The following is a 17891-nucleotide window of genomic DNA, read 5'->3' as shown; positions in this document are numbered from 1 at the left end:
TCCAGTCTGGCCAACGCAGAAGAAGGAATGTGGCTTTCATGCAGCACAAACCTCAGGGAGACTCACTGAGCACGGGACGTGCAATGAAGCTGCCTGAGAAGTTGCCCAAACCTGAGCTGGGCAGGGAAGGCTCCAAACTCCACAGAAGCATCCACACTGTTGCTGCCTCAAAAACAAAAACACAGTTCCCTGGACATTACGAATTCAGAGCGATGTCTGAAAAACAAGCCGACATTCTTCAAGAGGTGACTGGGACGGTGTTGAGAGAAGGAACAGGGAAGTGGAAGGCACTGGATCGTCCTGTCTGCTCCTCAAGGAGGGCTCCCCAAAAGAGCAGTCAAAACGTGCTCACGAGTGCCAAAAGAGCAGAGCCTTCAAAGATGCCACGTGTCAATCACGAGCAGAAAATTGCATTGATGGCGTGGAATGCTGCAGGGAGAATACTGAAGGAAGTTTGGAAGTAGCATTCATTTGCATCCAGCACAGCCAGTGCACCTGAGCCAAGGCCAGCAGCCAGGCTGTGGGAGCAGTCCATTACTGCCATAACTTTCAAAACAGGAAAACAAGAGCAAGAGAAGCCTCTGACAAAGCATCCTCGCAGGCTTTTCTCTTCAGGCTTCAAGTCATACTAGAAGCTGCTGGAAGTGTTTGGAAGAAGTTGCAATCCTTTGTAGCTTCTCACTCTGAGCAAGACTTTGGCTGCAAATATTCTGAAACCATCAAGCTTCCCAACAGCCATCTCACTCAGAGGCAGCCACAGCCATCCCAGGTGCCTCTGTCACGACAGAGCAGGACAGAAGGACGAGGCTCAAGAGAAGAGCAGAGCCCGGCAACAAAGCAGCGAGAAAAGCTGCCCGTGATCCAACCAATGCCAAGCACTGCTGACGTCTCTCCTCTGAGTCGCTGCATTGTAAAGGAGGGCATTGAAAATGCTGTCTCCAAAGTGAGGGAGAAGGAGCATGAAGAACCGCTGCTTGAGTGTGCCAAATCCCTCACGGCATGGCTGAAGCAGAGTGCAGACAATCTGTGCCTGAGCGTGCAAGAGTGTCTTTGTCTTTCTAGCTCCGACCCCGAGGACGGAAAGTTGGAGCAGGAGGTAGCGGGCTGCTGGGCCTCCCACTGGGGGTCAAAATCCCTGTGCAGCCTGGCACCAAGCCTGTCTTCTGCAGGACAAAGCTGGGGGAAAAGGTGAGAGGAGGAGGAAAGGGTCAAAAGGGCCTCTTGTCTCCTGGCGTTGCCATCATGCCATGGAGACCTTGTGGGACCTGCTCGACAGTGGGAACTGCGGCCCTTTGCTCCGACCGCGTGGGGGAATGAAGGGACACTCCCGGCTCCACAGCAGGGAGACAACCGAGGGCTTGCCAATAGCAGTGCCCAGTGGTCAGGAGAGGTTCAGAAAGCTGGGCTCTCCAATCGGATGAGCTTGCCAGCACTAATCCCATCACCATATCTGGCACCAGACAAGCAGGAGGCTGGGGCCCTGCCTGCAGCTGCTGGCAGTGCATTGGGATGCCATCTGGCACAGCCAGAAATGTGGAGACCAGGTCATTTCTGGAGGGTGCAACCTTCTCCTGCTCTCCCTCTTGGAGGTCTTAGAAAAACCCAGATGTGTCTGTTTGGGAAATGCACACAGCATGCTCCTCCTCCAGCTGGGCGTGCAAGAGGCCAGCCTGTGTGCGTGAGCAGCTGTGAAGCATCTTTGTCTCTTTGCTGCTCTCTCCTTCTCCATTCACACTCTGCAACACATCTCTTCCAGCTTCACCAGCCTTCTCCTTATTTTGATCTGGGAGATCCATACTGTCGCCATCTGCGCGCAGAATACAACAGCCTGCATGACCCATATCTGCAGGACTACCACAACCGCAAAGACAACCTGCAGAACCTGAAGAACAGGGGCCTTGTCACCGAGGATGGCAAAGTAGGTTTGGATGAGGCCTGACCAGCACAGGTCTCCTCTGCAGGGGTTTCCAGACAGCCGGGGAGGGGCCTGGCACCCCAGTGTGGAGTCCCCTTGGCCCTGGGAAGGAGGGAGGAGGCAGCGTCCCCACGGCTGGGGAGGGAAGGGTGGAGAGGAGCAGCTCCCCTGCTGCTGGGGGCCTGCACATTTCTGGAAGGCTGTGTGGGTAACTGCCACAACAGTTCTTGGGAGTCATCTGCCCTTGTCTCTCTGTAGGTTGTCTGCACTCTGAAAGAGTTCAACGAGTACAGGCAGTACCTGACCAGGCTGAAGCTGGAGCGGGAGAAAATAAAGAGGCAAAAAGAGGTAGGCAAAACCTGGTGTTGGTAGGCACGTGTCCGTGGCATGGCACCGAGGGCACGGGCTTTACTTGATGGATCTGAGATGGGGAATGCAGAAAAGGTGAGGGCTGGGCTAGTGTTCCCTGCGGCATGGAAAGGACAACCCTGCCTGGGGCTGATTTATCACAGCACGCTGGCATGCGACGGCTGGGAATGTTGCTTGCTTGCAAACAGAGCACTGAGGCAGCTCTTCTCTTCTGCCCTCACTGCATGGCTGAAGCAGATGCTGGCCCTCATCGGTGTAGATCATCAGCCTGCAGGGAGGCAGGAACTTTCAGAGACAAGACCGAGCCTAAATCCACTGTTCCCTTCCAGGAAAATCTTGGTCAGAAGATGCCTGGTTCAAAGAAATCTGCCTACAGACTAACAATGGACATGGAGAAATCTTGCCTGCGCTCAGCCACTGCTGTGGACGTGGTTGTGGAGGAGAAAGGCAGTCCACGGCAGCCTCACAAACCAGCTGGCCCTCCTCCGAGCAACACTCGTCAGTCTGGTCAGAATAGAAGGCTGAAAGTGGCTTTTGTTCAGGAAGACCTTCTGGCAGATTCAAAGAGCATGGGGCGTGCAGTGAAGTCACCTGTCAAGTTGCCTAAACTTGAGGCAAGCAGCAAGGGTGCCAAGCTCCCTGCAAATATCCTTACTGAAACTGCCTCAAGAAGGAAGCCACAATTCCACAGAGATCGTGAGTTCAGAGCTGTGTCTGAACAGCACAGGGAAGAGCAGAGTCTTCAAGAGGCACTTAAGAAAGAAGAGTTGGAGGGGGTGAAGGCGCTGGATCCACCTGCCAGTGCGTTAAGGAGGCCCTCCCTCAGCATCAGACAAAGATTGTTAGGAAGTGGGAAACCCTTCCCCGGAATGGAAGCCTCTGACAAAGTGTCTTCGCAGGCTTCCCTTAGAGCCACTCGAGAAGCTACTGGAAGCGTCTGCAACACGTTGCAGTCCTTTGCAGCTTCTCACTCTGAGCAAGAGTTTGATGCTGAATATTCTGAAACCTTCAAGCTTCCCAACAACCATCTCTCACAGAGGCAGCCGCAGCCATCCCAGGTGCCTCTGTCATGGCAGAGCAGGAGGGCAGGACGAGGCTCATCAGAAGAGCAGAGCCTGGCAACAAGGCAGAGAGAAAAGCTGCCCGTGATCCAACCAATGCCAAGCTCTGCTGACATCTTCCAGCTGAGTCGCCGCATTGTAAAGGAGAGCATTGAAAATGCTGTCTCCAAAGTGAAGGAGGAGGAGCAAGAAGAACTGCTTCTTAGGTGTGCCAAATCCCTTGTCACCAATGCAGGTTTAAGAGCAAAGAAACGTTTAGAGGATGAGCTGCACCAAAGGCCGTAAGCCTTTGGAACTTCTGGACCACCTAAACCCCTCCACCCATCCTGCTCATGCCTCGGTCACCGTGTCATCTACTCTTAACAACAATCTCATACGCATGTCCCAACAAAGGGGAAAGTTCCTTTCAACCGATTGCAACATAAATACATAAAGAATGAAAGAAATAAAAATTCCTGACAGCCAATCTGTTCTCTGTTGTTCCTTCTTCGCCTGCCAGCACATCGCAGGTGCTGGGGAATCTGATTGCAGAGGACAGCTTCAGGAGCCCCCTGAGCCCCTTCAGCCTGATGGTTTACCAGAGCGTGGGACTGCCAAATTTCAAGAAGCATTGTCTTCAGTTAGCTGACGGAAGTATATGTGGTTATTTTCACGTTAGCTTGTCCAGTCCAGTCTTTTCTTATAGGAGGCAGCAGTTAAGTTTCTGCTTCTCCAGTTACAGCAGGAGGACGTCAGATGGATGACACGTGTTGACAACAGGGTAGTGAGATTTACCTGTGGCATTTCCAGTTGGGAACAGTCATTCCTATTTGCAGAAAACAAGCATTTTGGTGTCCCATCCACAGTAAAGACCTCTCACGCTTTGAATAGCAGCATGCCAGGTATGTCTTCTATACCTCTGCTCCTGGCCCACTGTTGTGGTTTGGTGATTTTTATTCTTGGCAGTATTCCGCATCAGAGCATTGTGTCGACCAGTGGGAGTTAAAGAGTTTATGTTCTGGTCCCGTTTGCTGCCTTTTATGGGCATTTTGTGTGTCTGATGGGAGGGGAGGGGCGGCATCCTCGGAGGACTTTGGCACTCAGAAGCAGTGGGATGGAGCTCTGGAGAGGACCTGAAGTGTCTGCCTTTCGCTCTGGCCCCGGCTCAGCCATCCCAGCTCGCCGGGAAGAAAAGCACGTGCTTCCCTCGCACTATCGTTGTCTGACACGTACTTTGGATACTCTTGTCTGTCTCGTTTTGTTTGACTGGGTTAAATTCAGTAAATTACCGCTCCTCCTCAGATCGCTGCCGTTGTGTTTTCTCTTTGTTAAAACTATCTGCTAGCTCTCTGCCCTTCCCCCTGTCCCAGAGCACGCAGCCCGGGGCCGGCACGGTCGCACGGCAAGCCGTGGGTACCCCTTTTTTTTTCTTTTTCCCGGGGCCTGTGCCCCCGTGTCACGGGCTTATATCTAGGGATAACCCCATGACAACTATTGGTGAGGAATGTGGGCAACTATGCATCTTTACTTCATCTTAAGAGCATTATATAGAGGACTGAGGACCGTTATGTTCCTTGGAGTATATTGGTTCCTTTTTAAGCTCCTCATGTTCAGTGTCGCAGTGCTGGACCTCGTTGGCATAAAGCATCAGCATGCAGGGTTGGAGGCACTTTCTGAGACAAGACCGAGCCTAAACCTGCTGTTCCCTTCCAGGACATGTTTCTTCAAAAGATATCCAACTTGAAGAAATCTGCCCACAGACCAATGACAGACACTGACGAGCTCCCGCCTGGTCCTGGGGATTACATTGTGGGTAAGAAAGCCAGCCCCATGCAGCCTCACAGACCAGCTGGCCCTGCTCCTTCATGCCATAATCTCCAGTCTGGCCAACGCAGAAGAAGGAATGTGGCTTTCATGCAGCACAAACCTCAGGGAGACTCACTGAGCACGGGACGTGCAATGATGCTGCCTGAGAAGTTGCCCAAACCTGAGCTGGGCAGGGAAGGCTCCGAACTCCACAGAAGCATCCACACTGTTGCTGCCTCAAAAACAAAAACACAGTTCCCTGGACATTACGAATTCAGAGCGATGTCTGAAAAACAAGCCGACAGTCTTCAAGAGGTGACTGGGACGGTGTTGAGAGAAGGAACAGGGAAGTGGAAGGCACTGGATCGTCCTGTCTGCTCCTCAAGGAGGGCTCCCCAAAAGAGCAGTCAAAACGTGCTCACGAGTGCCAAAAGAGCAGAGCCTTCAAAGATGCCACGTGTCAATCACGAGCAGAAAATTGCATTGATGGCGTGGAATGCTGCAGGGAGAATACTGAAGGAAGTTTGGAAGTAGCATTCATTTGCATCCAGCACAGCCAGTGCACCTGAGCCAAGGCCAGCAGCCAGGCTGTGGGAGCAGTCCATTACTGCCATAACTTTAAAAACAGGAAAACAAGAGCAAGAGAAGCCTCTGACAAAGCATCCTCGCAGGCTTTTCTCTTCAGGCTTCAAGTCATACTAGAAGCTGCTGGAAGTGTTTGGAAGAAGTTGCAATCCTTTGTAGCTTCTCACTCTGAGCAAGACTTTGGCTGCAAATATTCTGAAACCATCAAGCTTCCCAACAGCCATCTCACTCAGAGGTAGCCACAGCCATCCCAGGTGCCTCTGTCACGACAGAGCAGGACAGAAGGACGAGGCTCAAGAGAAGAGCAGAGCCCGGCAACAAAGCAGCGAGAAAAGCTGCCCGTGATCCAACCAATGCCAAGCACTGCTGACGTCTCTCCTCTGAGTCGCTGCATTGTAAAGGAGGGCATTGAAAATGCTGTCTCCAAAGTGAGGGAGAAGGAGCATGAAGAACCGCTGCTTGAGTGTGCCAAATCCCTCACGGCATGGCTGAAGCAGAGTGCAGACAATCTGTGCCTGAGCGTGCAAGAGTGTCTTTGTCTTTCTAGCTCCGACCCCGAGGACGGAAAGTTGGAGCAGGAGGTAGCGGGCTGCTGGGCCTCCCACTGGGGGTCAAAATCCCTGTGCAGCCTGGCACCAAGCCTGTCTTCTGCAGGACAAAGCTGGGGGAAAAGGTGAGAGGAGGAGGAAAGGGTCAAAAGGGCCTCTTGTCTCCTGGCGTTGCCATCATGCCATGGAGACCTTGTGGGACCTGCTCGACAGTGGGGACTGCGGCCCTTTGCTCCGACCACGTGGGGGAATGAAGGGACACTCCCGGCTCCACAGCAGGGAGACAACCGAGGGCTTGCCAATAGCAGTGCCCAGTGGTCAGGAGAGGTTCAGAAAGCTGGGCTCTCCAATCGGATGAGCTTGCCAGCACTAGGGCCATCACCATAGCTGGCACCAGACAAGCAGGAGGCTGGGGCCCTGCCCGCAGCTGCCGGCAGTGTGTTGGGATGCCGGGGCCAGGCACCCATGTGTCACAGCCAGAAATGTGGAGACCAGATCATTCCTGGAGGAGGGTGCAACCTTCTCTTGCTCTCCCTCTTGGAGGTCTTAGAGAAACTCAGAAGTGTCTGTTTGGGAAATGCACACAGCATGCTCCTCCTCCAGCTGGGCGTGCAAGAGGCCAGCCTGTATGCGTGAGCAGCTGTGAAGCATCTTTGTCTCTTTGCTGCTCTTTCCTTCCCCATTCACCCTCTGCAACACATCTCTTCCAGCTTCACCAGCCTTCTCCTCATTTTGATCTGGGAGATCCATACTGTCGCCATCTGCACGCAGAATACAACAGCCTGCATGACCCATATCTGCAGGACTACCACAACCGCAAAGACAACCTGCAGAACCTGAAGAACAGGGGCCTTGTCACCGAGGATGGCAAAGTAGGTTTGGATGAGGCCTGACCAGCACAGGTCTCCTCTGCAGGGGTTTCCAGACAGCCGGGGAGGGGCCTGGCACCCCAGTGTGGAGTCCCCTTGGCCCTGGGAAGGAGGGAGGAGGCAGCGTCCCCACGGCTGGGGAGGGAAGGGTGGAGAGGAGCAGCTCCCCTGCTGCTGGGGGCCTGCACATTTCTGGAAGGCTGTGTGGGTAACTGCCACAACAGTTCTTGGGAGTCATCTGCCCTTGTCTCTCTGTAGGTTGTCTGCACTCTGAAAGAGTTCAACGAGTACAGGCAGTACCTGACCAGGCTGAAGCTGGAGCGGGAGAAAATAAAGAGGCAAAAAGAGGTAGGCAAAACCTGGTGTTGGTAGGCACGTGTCCGTGGCATGGCACCGAGGGCACGGGCTTTACTTGATGGATCTGAGATGGGGAATGCAGAAAAGGTGAGGGCTGGGCTAGTGTTCCCTGCGGCATGGAAAGGACAACCCTGCCTGGGGCTGATTTATCACAGCACGCTGGCATGCGACGGCTGGGAATGTTGCTTGCTTGCAAACAGAGCACTGAGGCAGCTCTTCTCTTCTGCCCTCACTGCATGGCTGAAGCAGATGCTGGCCCTCATCAGTGTAGATCATCAGCCTGCAGGGAGGCAGGAACTTTCTGAGACAAGACCGAGCCTAAATCCACTGTTCCCTTCCAGGAAAATCTTGGTCAGAAGATGCCTGGTTCAAAGAAATCTGCCTACAGACTAACAATGGACATGGAGAAATCTCGCCTGCGCTCAGCCACTGCTGTGGACGTGGTTGTGGAGGAGAAAGGCAGTCCACGGCAGCCTCACAAACCAGCTGGCCCTCCTCCGAGCAACACTCGTCAGGCTGGTCAGAATAGAAGGCTGAAAGTGGCTTTTGTTCAGGAAGACCTTCTGGCAGATTCAAAGAGCATGGGGCGTGCAGTGAAGTCACCTGTCAAGTTGCCTAAACTTGAGGCAAGCAGCAAGGGTGCCAAGCTCCCTGCAAATATCCTTACTGAAACTGCCTCAAGAAGGAAGCCACAATTCCACAGAGATCGTGAGTTCAGAGCTGTGTCTGAACAGCACAGGGAAGAGCAGAGTCTTCAAGAGGCACTTAAGAAAGAAGAGTTGGAGGGGGTGAAGGCGCTGGATCCACCTGCCAGTGCGTTAAGGAGGCCCTCCCTCAGCATCAGACAAAGATTGTTAGGAAGTGGGAAACCCTTCCCCGGAATGGAAGCCTCTGACAAAGTGTCTTCGCAGGCTTCCCTTAGAGCCACTCGAGAAGCTACTGGAAGCGTCTGCAACACGTTGCAGTCCTTTGCAGCTTCTCACTCTGAGCAAGAGTTTGATGCTGAATATTCTGAAACCTTCAAGCTTCCCAACAACCATCTCTCACAGAGGCAGCCGCAGCCATCCCAGGTGCCTCTGTCATGGCAGAGCAGGAGGGCAGGACGAGGCTCATCAGAAGAGCAGAGCCTGGCAACAAGGCAGAGAGAAAAGCTGCCCGTGATCCAACCAATGCCAAGCACTGCTGACATCTTCCAGCTGAGTCGCCGCATTGTAAAGGAGAGCATTGAAAATGCTGTCTCCAAAGTGAAGGAGGAGGAGCAAGAAGAACTGCTTCTTAGGCGTGCCAAATCCCTTGTCACCAATGCAGGTTTAAGAGCAAAGAAACGTTTAGAGGATGAGCTGCACCAAAGGCCGTAAGCCTTTGGAATTTCCGGACCACCTAAACCCCTCCACCCATCCTGCTCATGCCTCGGTCACCGTGTCATCTACTCTTAACAACAATCTCATACGCATGTCCCAACAAAGGGGAAAGTTCCTTTCAACCTACTGCAACATAAATACATAAAGAAAGAAAGAAATAAAAATTCCTGACAGCCAATCTGTTCTCTGTTGTTCCTTCTTCGCCTGCCAGCACATCACAGGTGCTGGGGAATCTGATTGCAGAGGACAGCTTCAGGAGCCCCCTGAGCCTCTGAAGTCTGCTAGTGTATCAGAGCATGGAACTGCCAAATTTCATAGTATCAGAGAATCACAAGGTTGGTAACAACCTGCAAGATCATCTAGTCCAACCGTCCTCCCACTACTATTGCTACCACAAGCACTAAAACCTACCTTGTAGCTCCTCATCCAGATGCCTCTTGAACACTGCCAGGGATGGCGACTCCACCACCGCCCTGGGCAGCCATTCCAGTGCCTGACCACTCCCTGAGAGAAAAAGCTTTTCCTCGTGCCTAACCTCAGCCTCCTCTGGTACAACTTGTGGCCATTTCCTCGGGTCCTGTTTGTGGCCGGAGAGAAGAGGCCAAACCCCTCCTCATCACAACCTCCCTTCAGGAAGTTGTAGAGTGCAATGAGGTCTCCTCTCAGCCTCCTCCTCTCCAGACTAAACGGTCCCAGCTCCCTCAGCCGCTCCTCATGAGGCCTGTGCTCCAGACCCCTCACCAGTTTTGCTGCCCTTCTCTGGACACGTTCCAGGGCCTCAATGTCTTTCCTGTAGTGAGGGGCCCAACACTGAACACATTACTCGAGGTGCTGAGTACAGGGGATGATCACCTCCCTGCTCCTGCTGGCCACACTATTTGAAATGCAGGCCGGGATGCCGTTGGCCCTAACGGCCACCTGGGCACACTGCTGGCTCATGCTCAGCCGAGCGTCAACCGACACCCCCAGGTCCCTTTCCTCTTCACACTCATCCAGCCACTCGTCCCCAAGCCTATTACGCTGCATGGGCTTGTTGTGGCCAAAGTGCAGGGCCCCACACTTGGCCTTCAAAGAAGCTTTCATTTCAAGAAGCATTGTCTCCATTTAGCTGACGGAAGTATATGTGTTTATTTTCACGTCAGCTTGTCCAGCCTCCTTTCCTATAGGAGGTAGCAGTAAAGTTTCAGCTTCTCCAACAATGGCAGGAGCACATCAGTGTCGTGGTTTTATGACTTTTGGTTATCGGTATTTATTCCACATCATGGAGCGCAATGGGAGTTAGAGTCTTAATGCTCCAGTGCCGGGTACCTGTCCGGAATAGAAAAAGAACTACGTAGTCGAGGGGGCTATGCGGTCAGAGAGGAGATATAACCCTGGCAAGGTCACCTGATGCTTCCCTTCTTCATCAGGCTCTCCTCCCTGCTGCTCAACCGGATTGTGCATCTCACCTCAGCCTTATCGTAATGCCTACCCACCTTTCGGACGCTCCCTCTCATTATATTTCATATTGTGTTACAGTGTGTTATCTTGCATTCTGATACCACATTTAGGAAATTAGTTTGTTTCTCCTGAGATCGTTGCCACTGTTTTTAATTATTTTGGGGGCCGTGTTTCCCTTTTCTGGAGGTGCGGATTCGTGAAATCCCTCCGCCTCGCCAGTCACGGAACCGGGCCAACCCAGCCCAGAAACCGTTGACACTCAGATGGATGACACGTCCTGACAACAGGATGGTGAGACTGACCTGTGACATTTCCAATGGGGAACAGTCATTCCTATTTGGATAGAACAAGCAATTCGGTATGCCATCAACAATAAAGACCTCTCACGCTTTGAATAGCAGCATGCCAGGTATGTCTTCTATACCTCTGATCCTGGCCCACATCTGGGTAGGACCAGGCCTACAAAACGCAATTTTCCAAACTTCACAACTCTCCCCATTCTCTGTAGTTCTGCATAGGATTTGTCAAACACCTTTGATATGTCTTGGCATATTTGTGCACAGGCAACCACCCTCCAAGATGGGTGCTTTACAGGTCAATTTCAACCAAACCAGAACATTTTAAGAGAAACAGCGACAGCAAGGAGGAGCACCTTAACTACATTATGGTCCTATTAGATATCTTTACACCATCAAATTTCATCCTGGGACATAAGAAATGATGATCTCTACAGGTCCCTTCAACCCCAACGATTCTGTGATTCTGTGAAATTAACTCAGGAACAATCCTGGAAGGAATCTGTGCCTCATGCAGCCTATCTGCAATGGAAGACAGAGAAAAGCTAGTCCAGGCCCTGGACTCAAAGCAGGGCCAGCTGGAGCAGCTTGCAGTGAGTGCACCCAGAATGGCCTCCATGCAGCTGCAGGGTTGCCGGGTGGCGGCGCGGTGACACTGTGACGGCATTGTGATGCAACAGGGGGTGAACGTGACATAAAGCTGCAGGCTGGGACTCTGGCTGGGTGACCTCAGTTCGCTGCTGCTGGAGCGAGAGGTGGCAGCGGAAGGTCGCAGATCTCTGAGAGTTCCTGCAAGGAGCCATGGAGCGCTGTGGCACTGCTGGATTCCGAAATCCAGATGCAATTCTGAGCATAGCGGAGAGGAGCGGAAAGGTGAGCACGAGGTCCTCAGAGAGGGCTGAGTGCAGCAGCCTGGGCTATGTGGGACTGCTCTGGGGCCGGAGATGCTCTCTGGAGGCTGAGGGGCATCTTCTCATGCTGGCGCAGGAGAAGGCTTGCAGGGAATCGCGTCTCTCTGCACATCCCAAAGTTGGGCTAAGAAGTGGGAAGGGAGCTGCCAAAGGGAATGGAGGTGGGGCTGGAGAGGGGACTGGAGTGCCTGAGTGTGCAAGAGAGTCTTTGTCTTTGTCTTTCTAGCTCCGACCCGGAGGACAGAAAGTTGGAGCAGGAGGTAGCGGGCTGCTGGACCTCCCACTGGGGGTCAAAATCCCCGTGCAGCCTGGCACCAAGCCTGTCTTTTGGAGGACAAAGCTGGGGGAAAAGGTGAGAGGAGGAGGAAAGGGTCAAAAGGGCCTCTTGTTTCCTGGGGTTGCCATCATGCCATGGAGACCTTGTGGGACCTGCTCGACAGTGGGAACTGCGGCCCTTTGCTCCGACCGCGTGGGGGAATGAAGGGACACTCCCGGCTCCACAGCAGGGAGACAACGAGGGCTTGCCAACAGCAGTGCCCAGTGGTCAGGAGAGTTTCAGAAAGCTGGGCTCTCCAATCGGATGAGCTTGCCAGCACTAGGGCCATCACCATATCTGGCACCAGACAAGCAGGAGGCTGGGGCCCTGCCTGCAGCTGCTGGCAGTGCATTGGGATGCCATCTGGCACAGCCAGAAATGTGGAGACCAGATCATTCCTGGAGGAGGGTGCAACCTTCTCCTGCTCTCCCTCTTGGAGGTCTTAGAAAAACCCAGATGTGTCTGTTTGGGAAATGCACACAGCATGCTCCTCCTCCAGCTGGGCGTGCAAGAGGCCAGCCTGTGTGCGTGAGCAGCTGTGAAGCATCTTTGTCTCTTTGCTGCTCTCTCCTTCTCCATTCACACTCTGCAACACATCTCTTCCAGCTTCACCAGCCTTCTCCTTATTTTGATCTGGGAGATCCATACTGTCGCCATCTGCGCGCAGAATACAACAGCCTGCATGACCCATATCTGCAGGACTACCACAACCGCAAAGACAACCTGCAGAACCTGAAGAACAGGGGCCTTGTCACCGAGGATGGCAAAGTAGGTTTGGATGAGGCCTGACCAGCACAGGTCTCCTCTGCAGGGGTTTCCAGACAGCCGGGGAGGGGCCTGGCACCCCAGTGTGAGTCCCCTTGGCCCTGGGAAGGAGGGAGGAGGCAGCGTCCCCACGGCTGGGGAGGGAAGGGTGGAGAGGAGCAGCTCCCCTGCTGCTGGGGGCCTGCACATTTCTGGAAGGCTGTGTGGGTAACTGCCACAACAGTTCTTGGGAGTCATCTGCCCTTGTCTCTCTGTAGGTTGTCTGCACTCTGAAAGAGTTCAACGAGTACAGGCAGTACCTGACCAGGCTGAAGCTGGAGCGGGAGAAAATAAAGAGGCAAAAAGAGGTAGGCAAAACCTGGTGTTGGTAGGCACGTGTCCGTGGCATGGCACCGAGGGCACGGGCTTTACTTGATGGATCTGAGATGGGGAATGCTGAAAAGGTGAGGGCTGGGCTAGTGTTCCCTGCGGCATGGAAAGGACAACCCTGCCTGGGGCTGATTTATCACAGCACGCTGGCATGCGACGGCTGGGAATGTTGCTTGCTTGCAAACAGAGCACTGAGGCAGCTCTTCTCTTCTGCCCTCACTGCATGGCTGAAGCAGATGCTGGCCCTCATCGGTGTAGATCATCAGCCTGCAGGGAGGCAAGAACTTTCTGAGACAAGACCGAGCCTAAATCCACTGTTCCCTTCCAGGAAAATCTTGGTCAGAAGATGCCTGGTTCAAAGAAATCTGCCTACGGACTAACAATGGACATGGAGAAATCTTGCCTGCGCTCAGCCACTGCTGTGGACGTGGTTGTGGAGGAGAAAGGCAGTCCACGGCAGCCTCACAAACCAGCTGGCCCTCCTCCGAGCAACACTCGTCAGTCTGGTCAGAATAGAAGGCTGAAAGTGGCTTTTGTTCAGGAAGACCTTCTGGCAGATTCAAAGAGCATGGGGCGTGCAGTGAAGTCACCTGTCAAGTTGCCTAAACTTGAGGCAGCAGCAAGGGTGCCAAGCTCCCTGCAAATATCCTTACTGAAACTGCCTCAAGAAGGAAGCCACAATTCCACAGAGATCGTGAGTTCAGAGCTGTGTCTGAACAGCACAGGGAAGAGCAGAGTCTTCAAGAGGCACTTAAGAAAGAAGAGTTGGAGGGGGTGAAGGCGCTGGATCCACCTGCCAGTGCGTTAAGGAGGCCCTCCCTCAGCATCAGACAAAGATTGTTAGGAAGTGGGAAACCCTTCCCCGGAATGGAAGCCTCTGACAAAGTGTCTTCGCAGGCTTCCCTTAGAGCCACTCGAGAAGCTACTGGAAGCGTCTGCAACACGTTGCAGTCCTTTGCAGCTTCTCACTCTGAGCAAGAGTTTGATGCTGAATATTCTGAAACCTTCAAGCTTCCCAACAACCATCTCTCACAGAGGCAGCCGCAGCCATCCCAGGTGCCTCTGTCATGGCAGAGCAGGAGGGCAGGACGAGGCTCATCAGAAGAGCAGAGCCTGGCAACAAGGCAGAGAGAAAAGCTGCCCGTGATCCAATCAATGCCAAGCTCTGCTGACATCTTCCAGCTGAGTCGCCGCATTGTAAAGGAGAGCATTGAAAATGCTGTCTCCAAAGTGAAGGAGGAGGAGCAAGAAGAACTGCTTCTTAGGCGTGCCAAATCCCTTGTCACCAATGCAGGTTTAAGAGCAAAGAAACGTTTAGAGGATGAGCTGCACCAAAGGCCGTAAGCCTTTGGAACTTCTGGACCACCTAAACCCCTCCAACCCATCCTGCTCATGCCTCGGTCACCGTGTCATCTACTCTTAACAACAATCTCATACGCATGTCCCAACAAAGGGGAAAGTTCCTTTCAACCTACTGCAACATAAATACATAAAGAAAGAAAGAAATAAAAATTCCTGACAGCCAATCTGTTCTCTGTTGTTCCTTCTTCGCCTGCCAGCACATCGCAGGTGCTGGGGAATCTGATTGCAGAGGACAGCTTCAGGAGCCCCCTGAGCCCCTTCAGCCTGATGGTTTACCAGAGCGTGGGACTGCCAAATTTCAAGAAGCATTGTCTTCAGTTAGCTGACGGAAGTATATGTGGTTATTTTCACGTTAGCTTGTCCAGTCCAGTCTTTTCTTATAGGAGGCAGCAGTTAAGTTTCTGCTTCTCCAGTTACAGCAGGAGGACGTCAGATGGATGACACGTGTTGACAACAGGGTAGTGAGATTTACCTGTGGCATTTCCAGTTGGGAACAGTCATTCCTATTTGCAGAAAACAAGCATTTTGGTGTCCCATCCACAGTAAAGACCTCTCACGCTTTGAATAGCAGCATGCCAGGTATGTCTTCTATACCTCTGCTCCTGGCCCACTGTTGTGGTTTGGTGATTTTTATTCTTGGCAGTATTCCGCATCAGAGCATTGTGTCGACCAGTGGGAGTTAAAGAGTTTATGTTCTGGTCCCGTTTGCTGCCTTTTATGGGCATTTTGTGTGTCTGATGGGAGGGGAGGGGCGGCATCCTCGGAGGACTTTGGCACTCAGAAGCAGTGGGATGGAGCTCTGGAGAGGACCTGAAGTGTCTGCCTTTCGCTCTGGCCCCGGCTCAGCCGTCCCAGCTCACCGAGAAGAAAAGCACGTGCTTCCCTCGCACTATCGTTGTCTGACACGTACTTTGGATACTCTTGTCTGTCTCGTTTTGTTTGACTGGGTTAAATTCAGTAAATTACCGCTCCTCCTCAGATCGCTGCCGTTGTGTTTTCTCTTTGTTAAAACTATCTGCTAGCTCTCTGCCCTTCCCCCTGTCCCAGAGCACGCAGCCCGGGGCCGGCACGGTCGCACGGCAAGCCGTGGGTACCCCTTTTTTTTTCTTTTTCCCGGGGCCTGTGCCCCCGTGTCACGGGCTTATATCTAGGGATAACCCCATGACAACTATTGGTGAGGAATGCGGGCAACTATGCATCTTTACTTCATCTTAAGAGCATTATATAGAGGACTGAGGACCATTATGTTCCTTGGAGTATATTGGTTCCTTTTTAAGCTCCTCATGTTCAGTGTCACAGTGCTGGACCTCGTCGGCATAAAGCATCAGCGTGCAGGGTTGGAGGCACTTTCTGAGACAAGACCGAGCCTAAACCTGCTGTTCCCTTCCAGGACATGTTTCTTCAAAAGATATCCAACTTGAAGAAATCTGCCCACAGACCAATGACAGACACTGACGAGCTCCCGCCTGGTCCTGGGGATTACATTGTGGGTAAGAAAGCCAGCCCCATGCAGCCTCACAGACCAGCTGGCCCTGCTCCTTCATGCCATAATCTCCAGTCTGGCCAACGCAGAAGAAGGAATGTGGCTTTCATGCAGCACAAACCTCAGGGAGACTCACTGAGCACGGGACGTGCAATGATGCTGCCTGAGAAGTTGCCCAAACCTGAGCTGGGCAGGGAAGGCTCCAAACTCCACAGAAGCATCCACACTGTTGCTGCCTCAAAAACAAAAACACAGTTCCCTGGACATTACGAATTCAGAGCGATGTCTGAAAAACAAGCCGACAAGAGGTGACTGGGACGGTGTTGAGAGAAGGAACAGGGAAGTGGAAGGCACTGGATCGTCCTGTCTGCTCCTCAAGGAGGGCTCCCCAAAAGAGCAGTCAAAACGTGCTCACGAGTGCCAAAAGAGCAGAGCCTTCAAAGATGCCACGTTTCAATCACGAGCAGGAAATTGCATTGATGGCGTGGGATGCTGCAGGGAGAATACTGAAGGAAGTTTGGAAGTAGCATTCATTTGCATCCAGCACAGCCAGTGCACCTGAGCCAAGGCCAGCAGCCAGGCTGTGGGAGCAGTCCATTACTGCCATAACTTTCAAAACAGGAAAACAAGAGCAAGAGAAGCCTCTGACAAAGCATCCTCGCAGGCTTCCCCTCACGAAATCAAACTAGAAGCCGCTGGAAGCGTCTGCAACACGTTGCGGTCCATTGTAGCTTCTCATTCTGAGCAGGAGTTTGGTGCTGAATATTCTGAAACCATCAAACTTCCCAACAACCATTTCTCTCAGAGGCAGCCACAGCCATCCCAGGTGCCTCTGTCATGGCAGAGCCGGACGGACGGAAGGATGATGCTCATCAGAAGAGCAGAGCCTGGCAACAAGGCAGAGAGAAAAGCTGCCCATGATCCAACCAATGCCAAACACTCTGACGTCTCTCATCTGAGTCACTGCACTGTAAAGGAGAGCATTGAAAAGGCTGTCTCCAAAGTGCAGGAGGAGGAGCAAGAAGAACTGCTGCTTGAGTGTGCCAAATCCATTGTCACTGAAGTAGTTTTAAAAGCAAAGAAAATTGTAGAGAATGAGCAATGTTGGATGCCAACACCCCGGCATCTGGGACGGTGGGCTCCGTATCAGAGCAGAGCTCTAAGGCTCAGGCAGCGCGTGGGCTACAGCTGAGCTCCGGGAGGCCTGCTGTCAAAGAGCCCTGCCCAAGAGGTGGCAAGGAGAGCCGTCCCTCTAAGGACCTCCAAAGCTCACCTCATCTCCTGCCACCCATCCGGTGTGGCTCTGGGCGAGGTGCTCCTGGCATGCCAGAAGACCTTCAGAAGTCCCTGGATTGCACCTCTTCCACACCCACGTGGGAAACCCAAACAGAGCAGAAGCTGGGGAGCACCTCCGGCTCCTTCCCCTCCACGGGCCTGCAGTCTGCCCGTTCCTCCAGCATGTCCCAATTGCCCTGCCCAGACAGGAGCTCGGCGCCCAGGGGCGCGTGTCAAGGCTGTGCTGCCCAGGCCTGAGGAGCTCAGGGCACCTCCTCCCAGCCCAGAATCTAGAGGTCTCTGCTAACCTCAGCCTTTCTATGCCTCTGATCATACGATTCACTGTTTGCGTTTGTTAGCCGCAACACACTTTTGTTCTTCAGACTTGAGAAACAGAACATTATTGGTGTTCTGTAACCTATCATCAGCAAAGAAGGACTCTGAAATACTCTGGAAGTGTCTCCTGAAGGACATGATTATGCACTGACCTCCACATTAACTGCACGCAACCTAATTCACTGCGTTTTCTACAAGATGGTCAGAAAAAAATCTTTCGTTATTTCATGCATGCCTATAGCCTAGTGCTGTGAGCACTTCAAGGGAACTACTGGACCACCTAAAGCCCTCCACCCATCCTGCTCATGCCTCAGTCACTGTGTCATCTACTATGAAAGACAGTCTCCTACGCATGTCCATCCAAAGGGGAAAGTTCCTTTCAACCTCCTGCAAAATAAAGAAAGAAATAAATAAATAGATAGATAGATGAATAAATAAAAAAGTAATAATAATAATAATAATTGTCATTTTGGCGGGATTATCACAAT

The 17891-nt window shown here is 52.7% G+C and overlaps 3 protein-coding genes across 3 annotated transcripts; all 3 read left to right on the top strand.

The window, feature by feature from the left end:
* The first annotated feature begins 868 nt into the window (after positions 1–868).
* On the top strand, positions 869–3630 carry LOC146542914 (uncharacterized). Its single transcript, XM_085241840.1, has 6 exons — positions 869–943; positions 1063–1188; positions 1757–1918; positions 2174–2263; positions 2614–2980; positions 3047–3630. Exons 1-6 carry the CDS (start codon positions 869–871, stop codon positions 3628–3630), a joined length of 1404 nt encoding a protein of 467 aa, XP_085097966.1.
* A 2438-nt stretch (positions 3631–6068) lies between these two features.
* Positions 6069–8847, top strand: LOC146542913 (uncharacterized). The gene is made up of 6 exons (XM_085241839.1): positions 6069–6143; positions 6263–6388; positions 6974–7135; positions 7391–7480; positions 7831–8197; positions 8264–8847. The coding sequence occupies exons 1-6, from the start codon at positions 6069–6071 to the stop codon at positions 8845–8847; spliced, it is 1404 nt and encodes a 467-aa protein (XP_085097965.1).
* A 2540-nt stretch (positions 8848–11387) lies between these two features.
* LOC146542912 (uncharacterized) lies at positions 11388–17325 on the top strand. Its single transcript, XM_085241838.1, is given in 10 exon segments — positions 11388–11459; positions 11724–11849; positions 12420–12581; positions 12836–12925; positions 13276–13641; positions 14130–14287; positions 16414–16659; positions 16661–16731; positions 16734–16892; positions 16895–17325. Coding segments are annotated over 10 exon segments (1881 nt in total).
* The last annotated feature ends 566 nt before the right edge of the window (positions 17326–17891 follow it).

This window comes from Meleagris gallopavo, chromosome 22 (assembly GCF_905368555.1).
Source record: "Meleagris gallopavo chromosome 22, MGAL_WU_HG_1.1, whole genome shotgun sequence".
NCBI lineage: Eukaryota > Metazoa > Chordata > Aves > Galliformes > Phasianidae > Meleagris > Meleagris gallopavo.
Note: the sequence above shows the minus strand (reverse complement) of the source record. Positions and strands in the feature narration are given on the sequence as shown.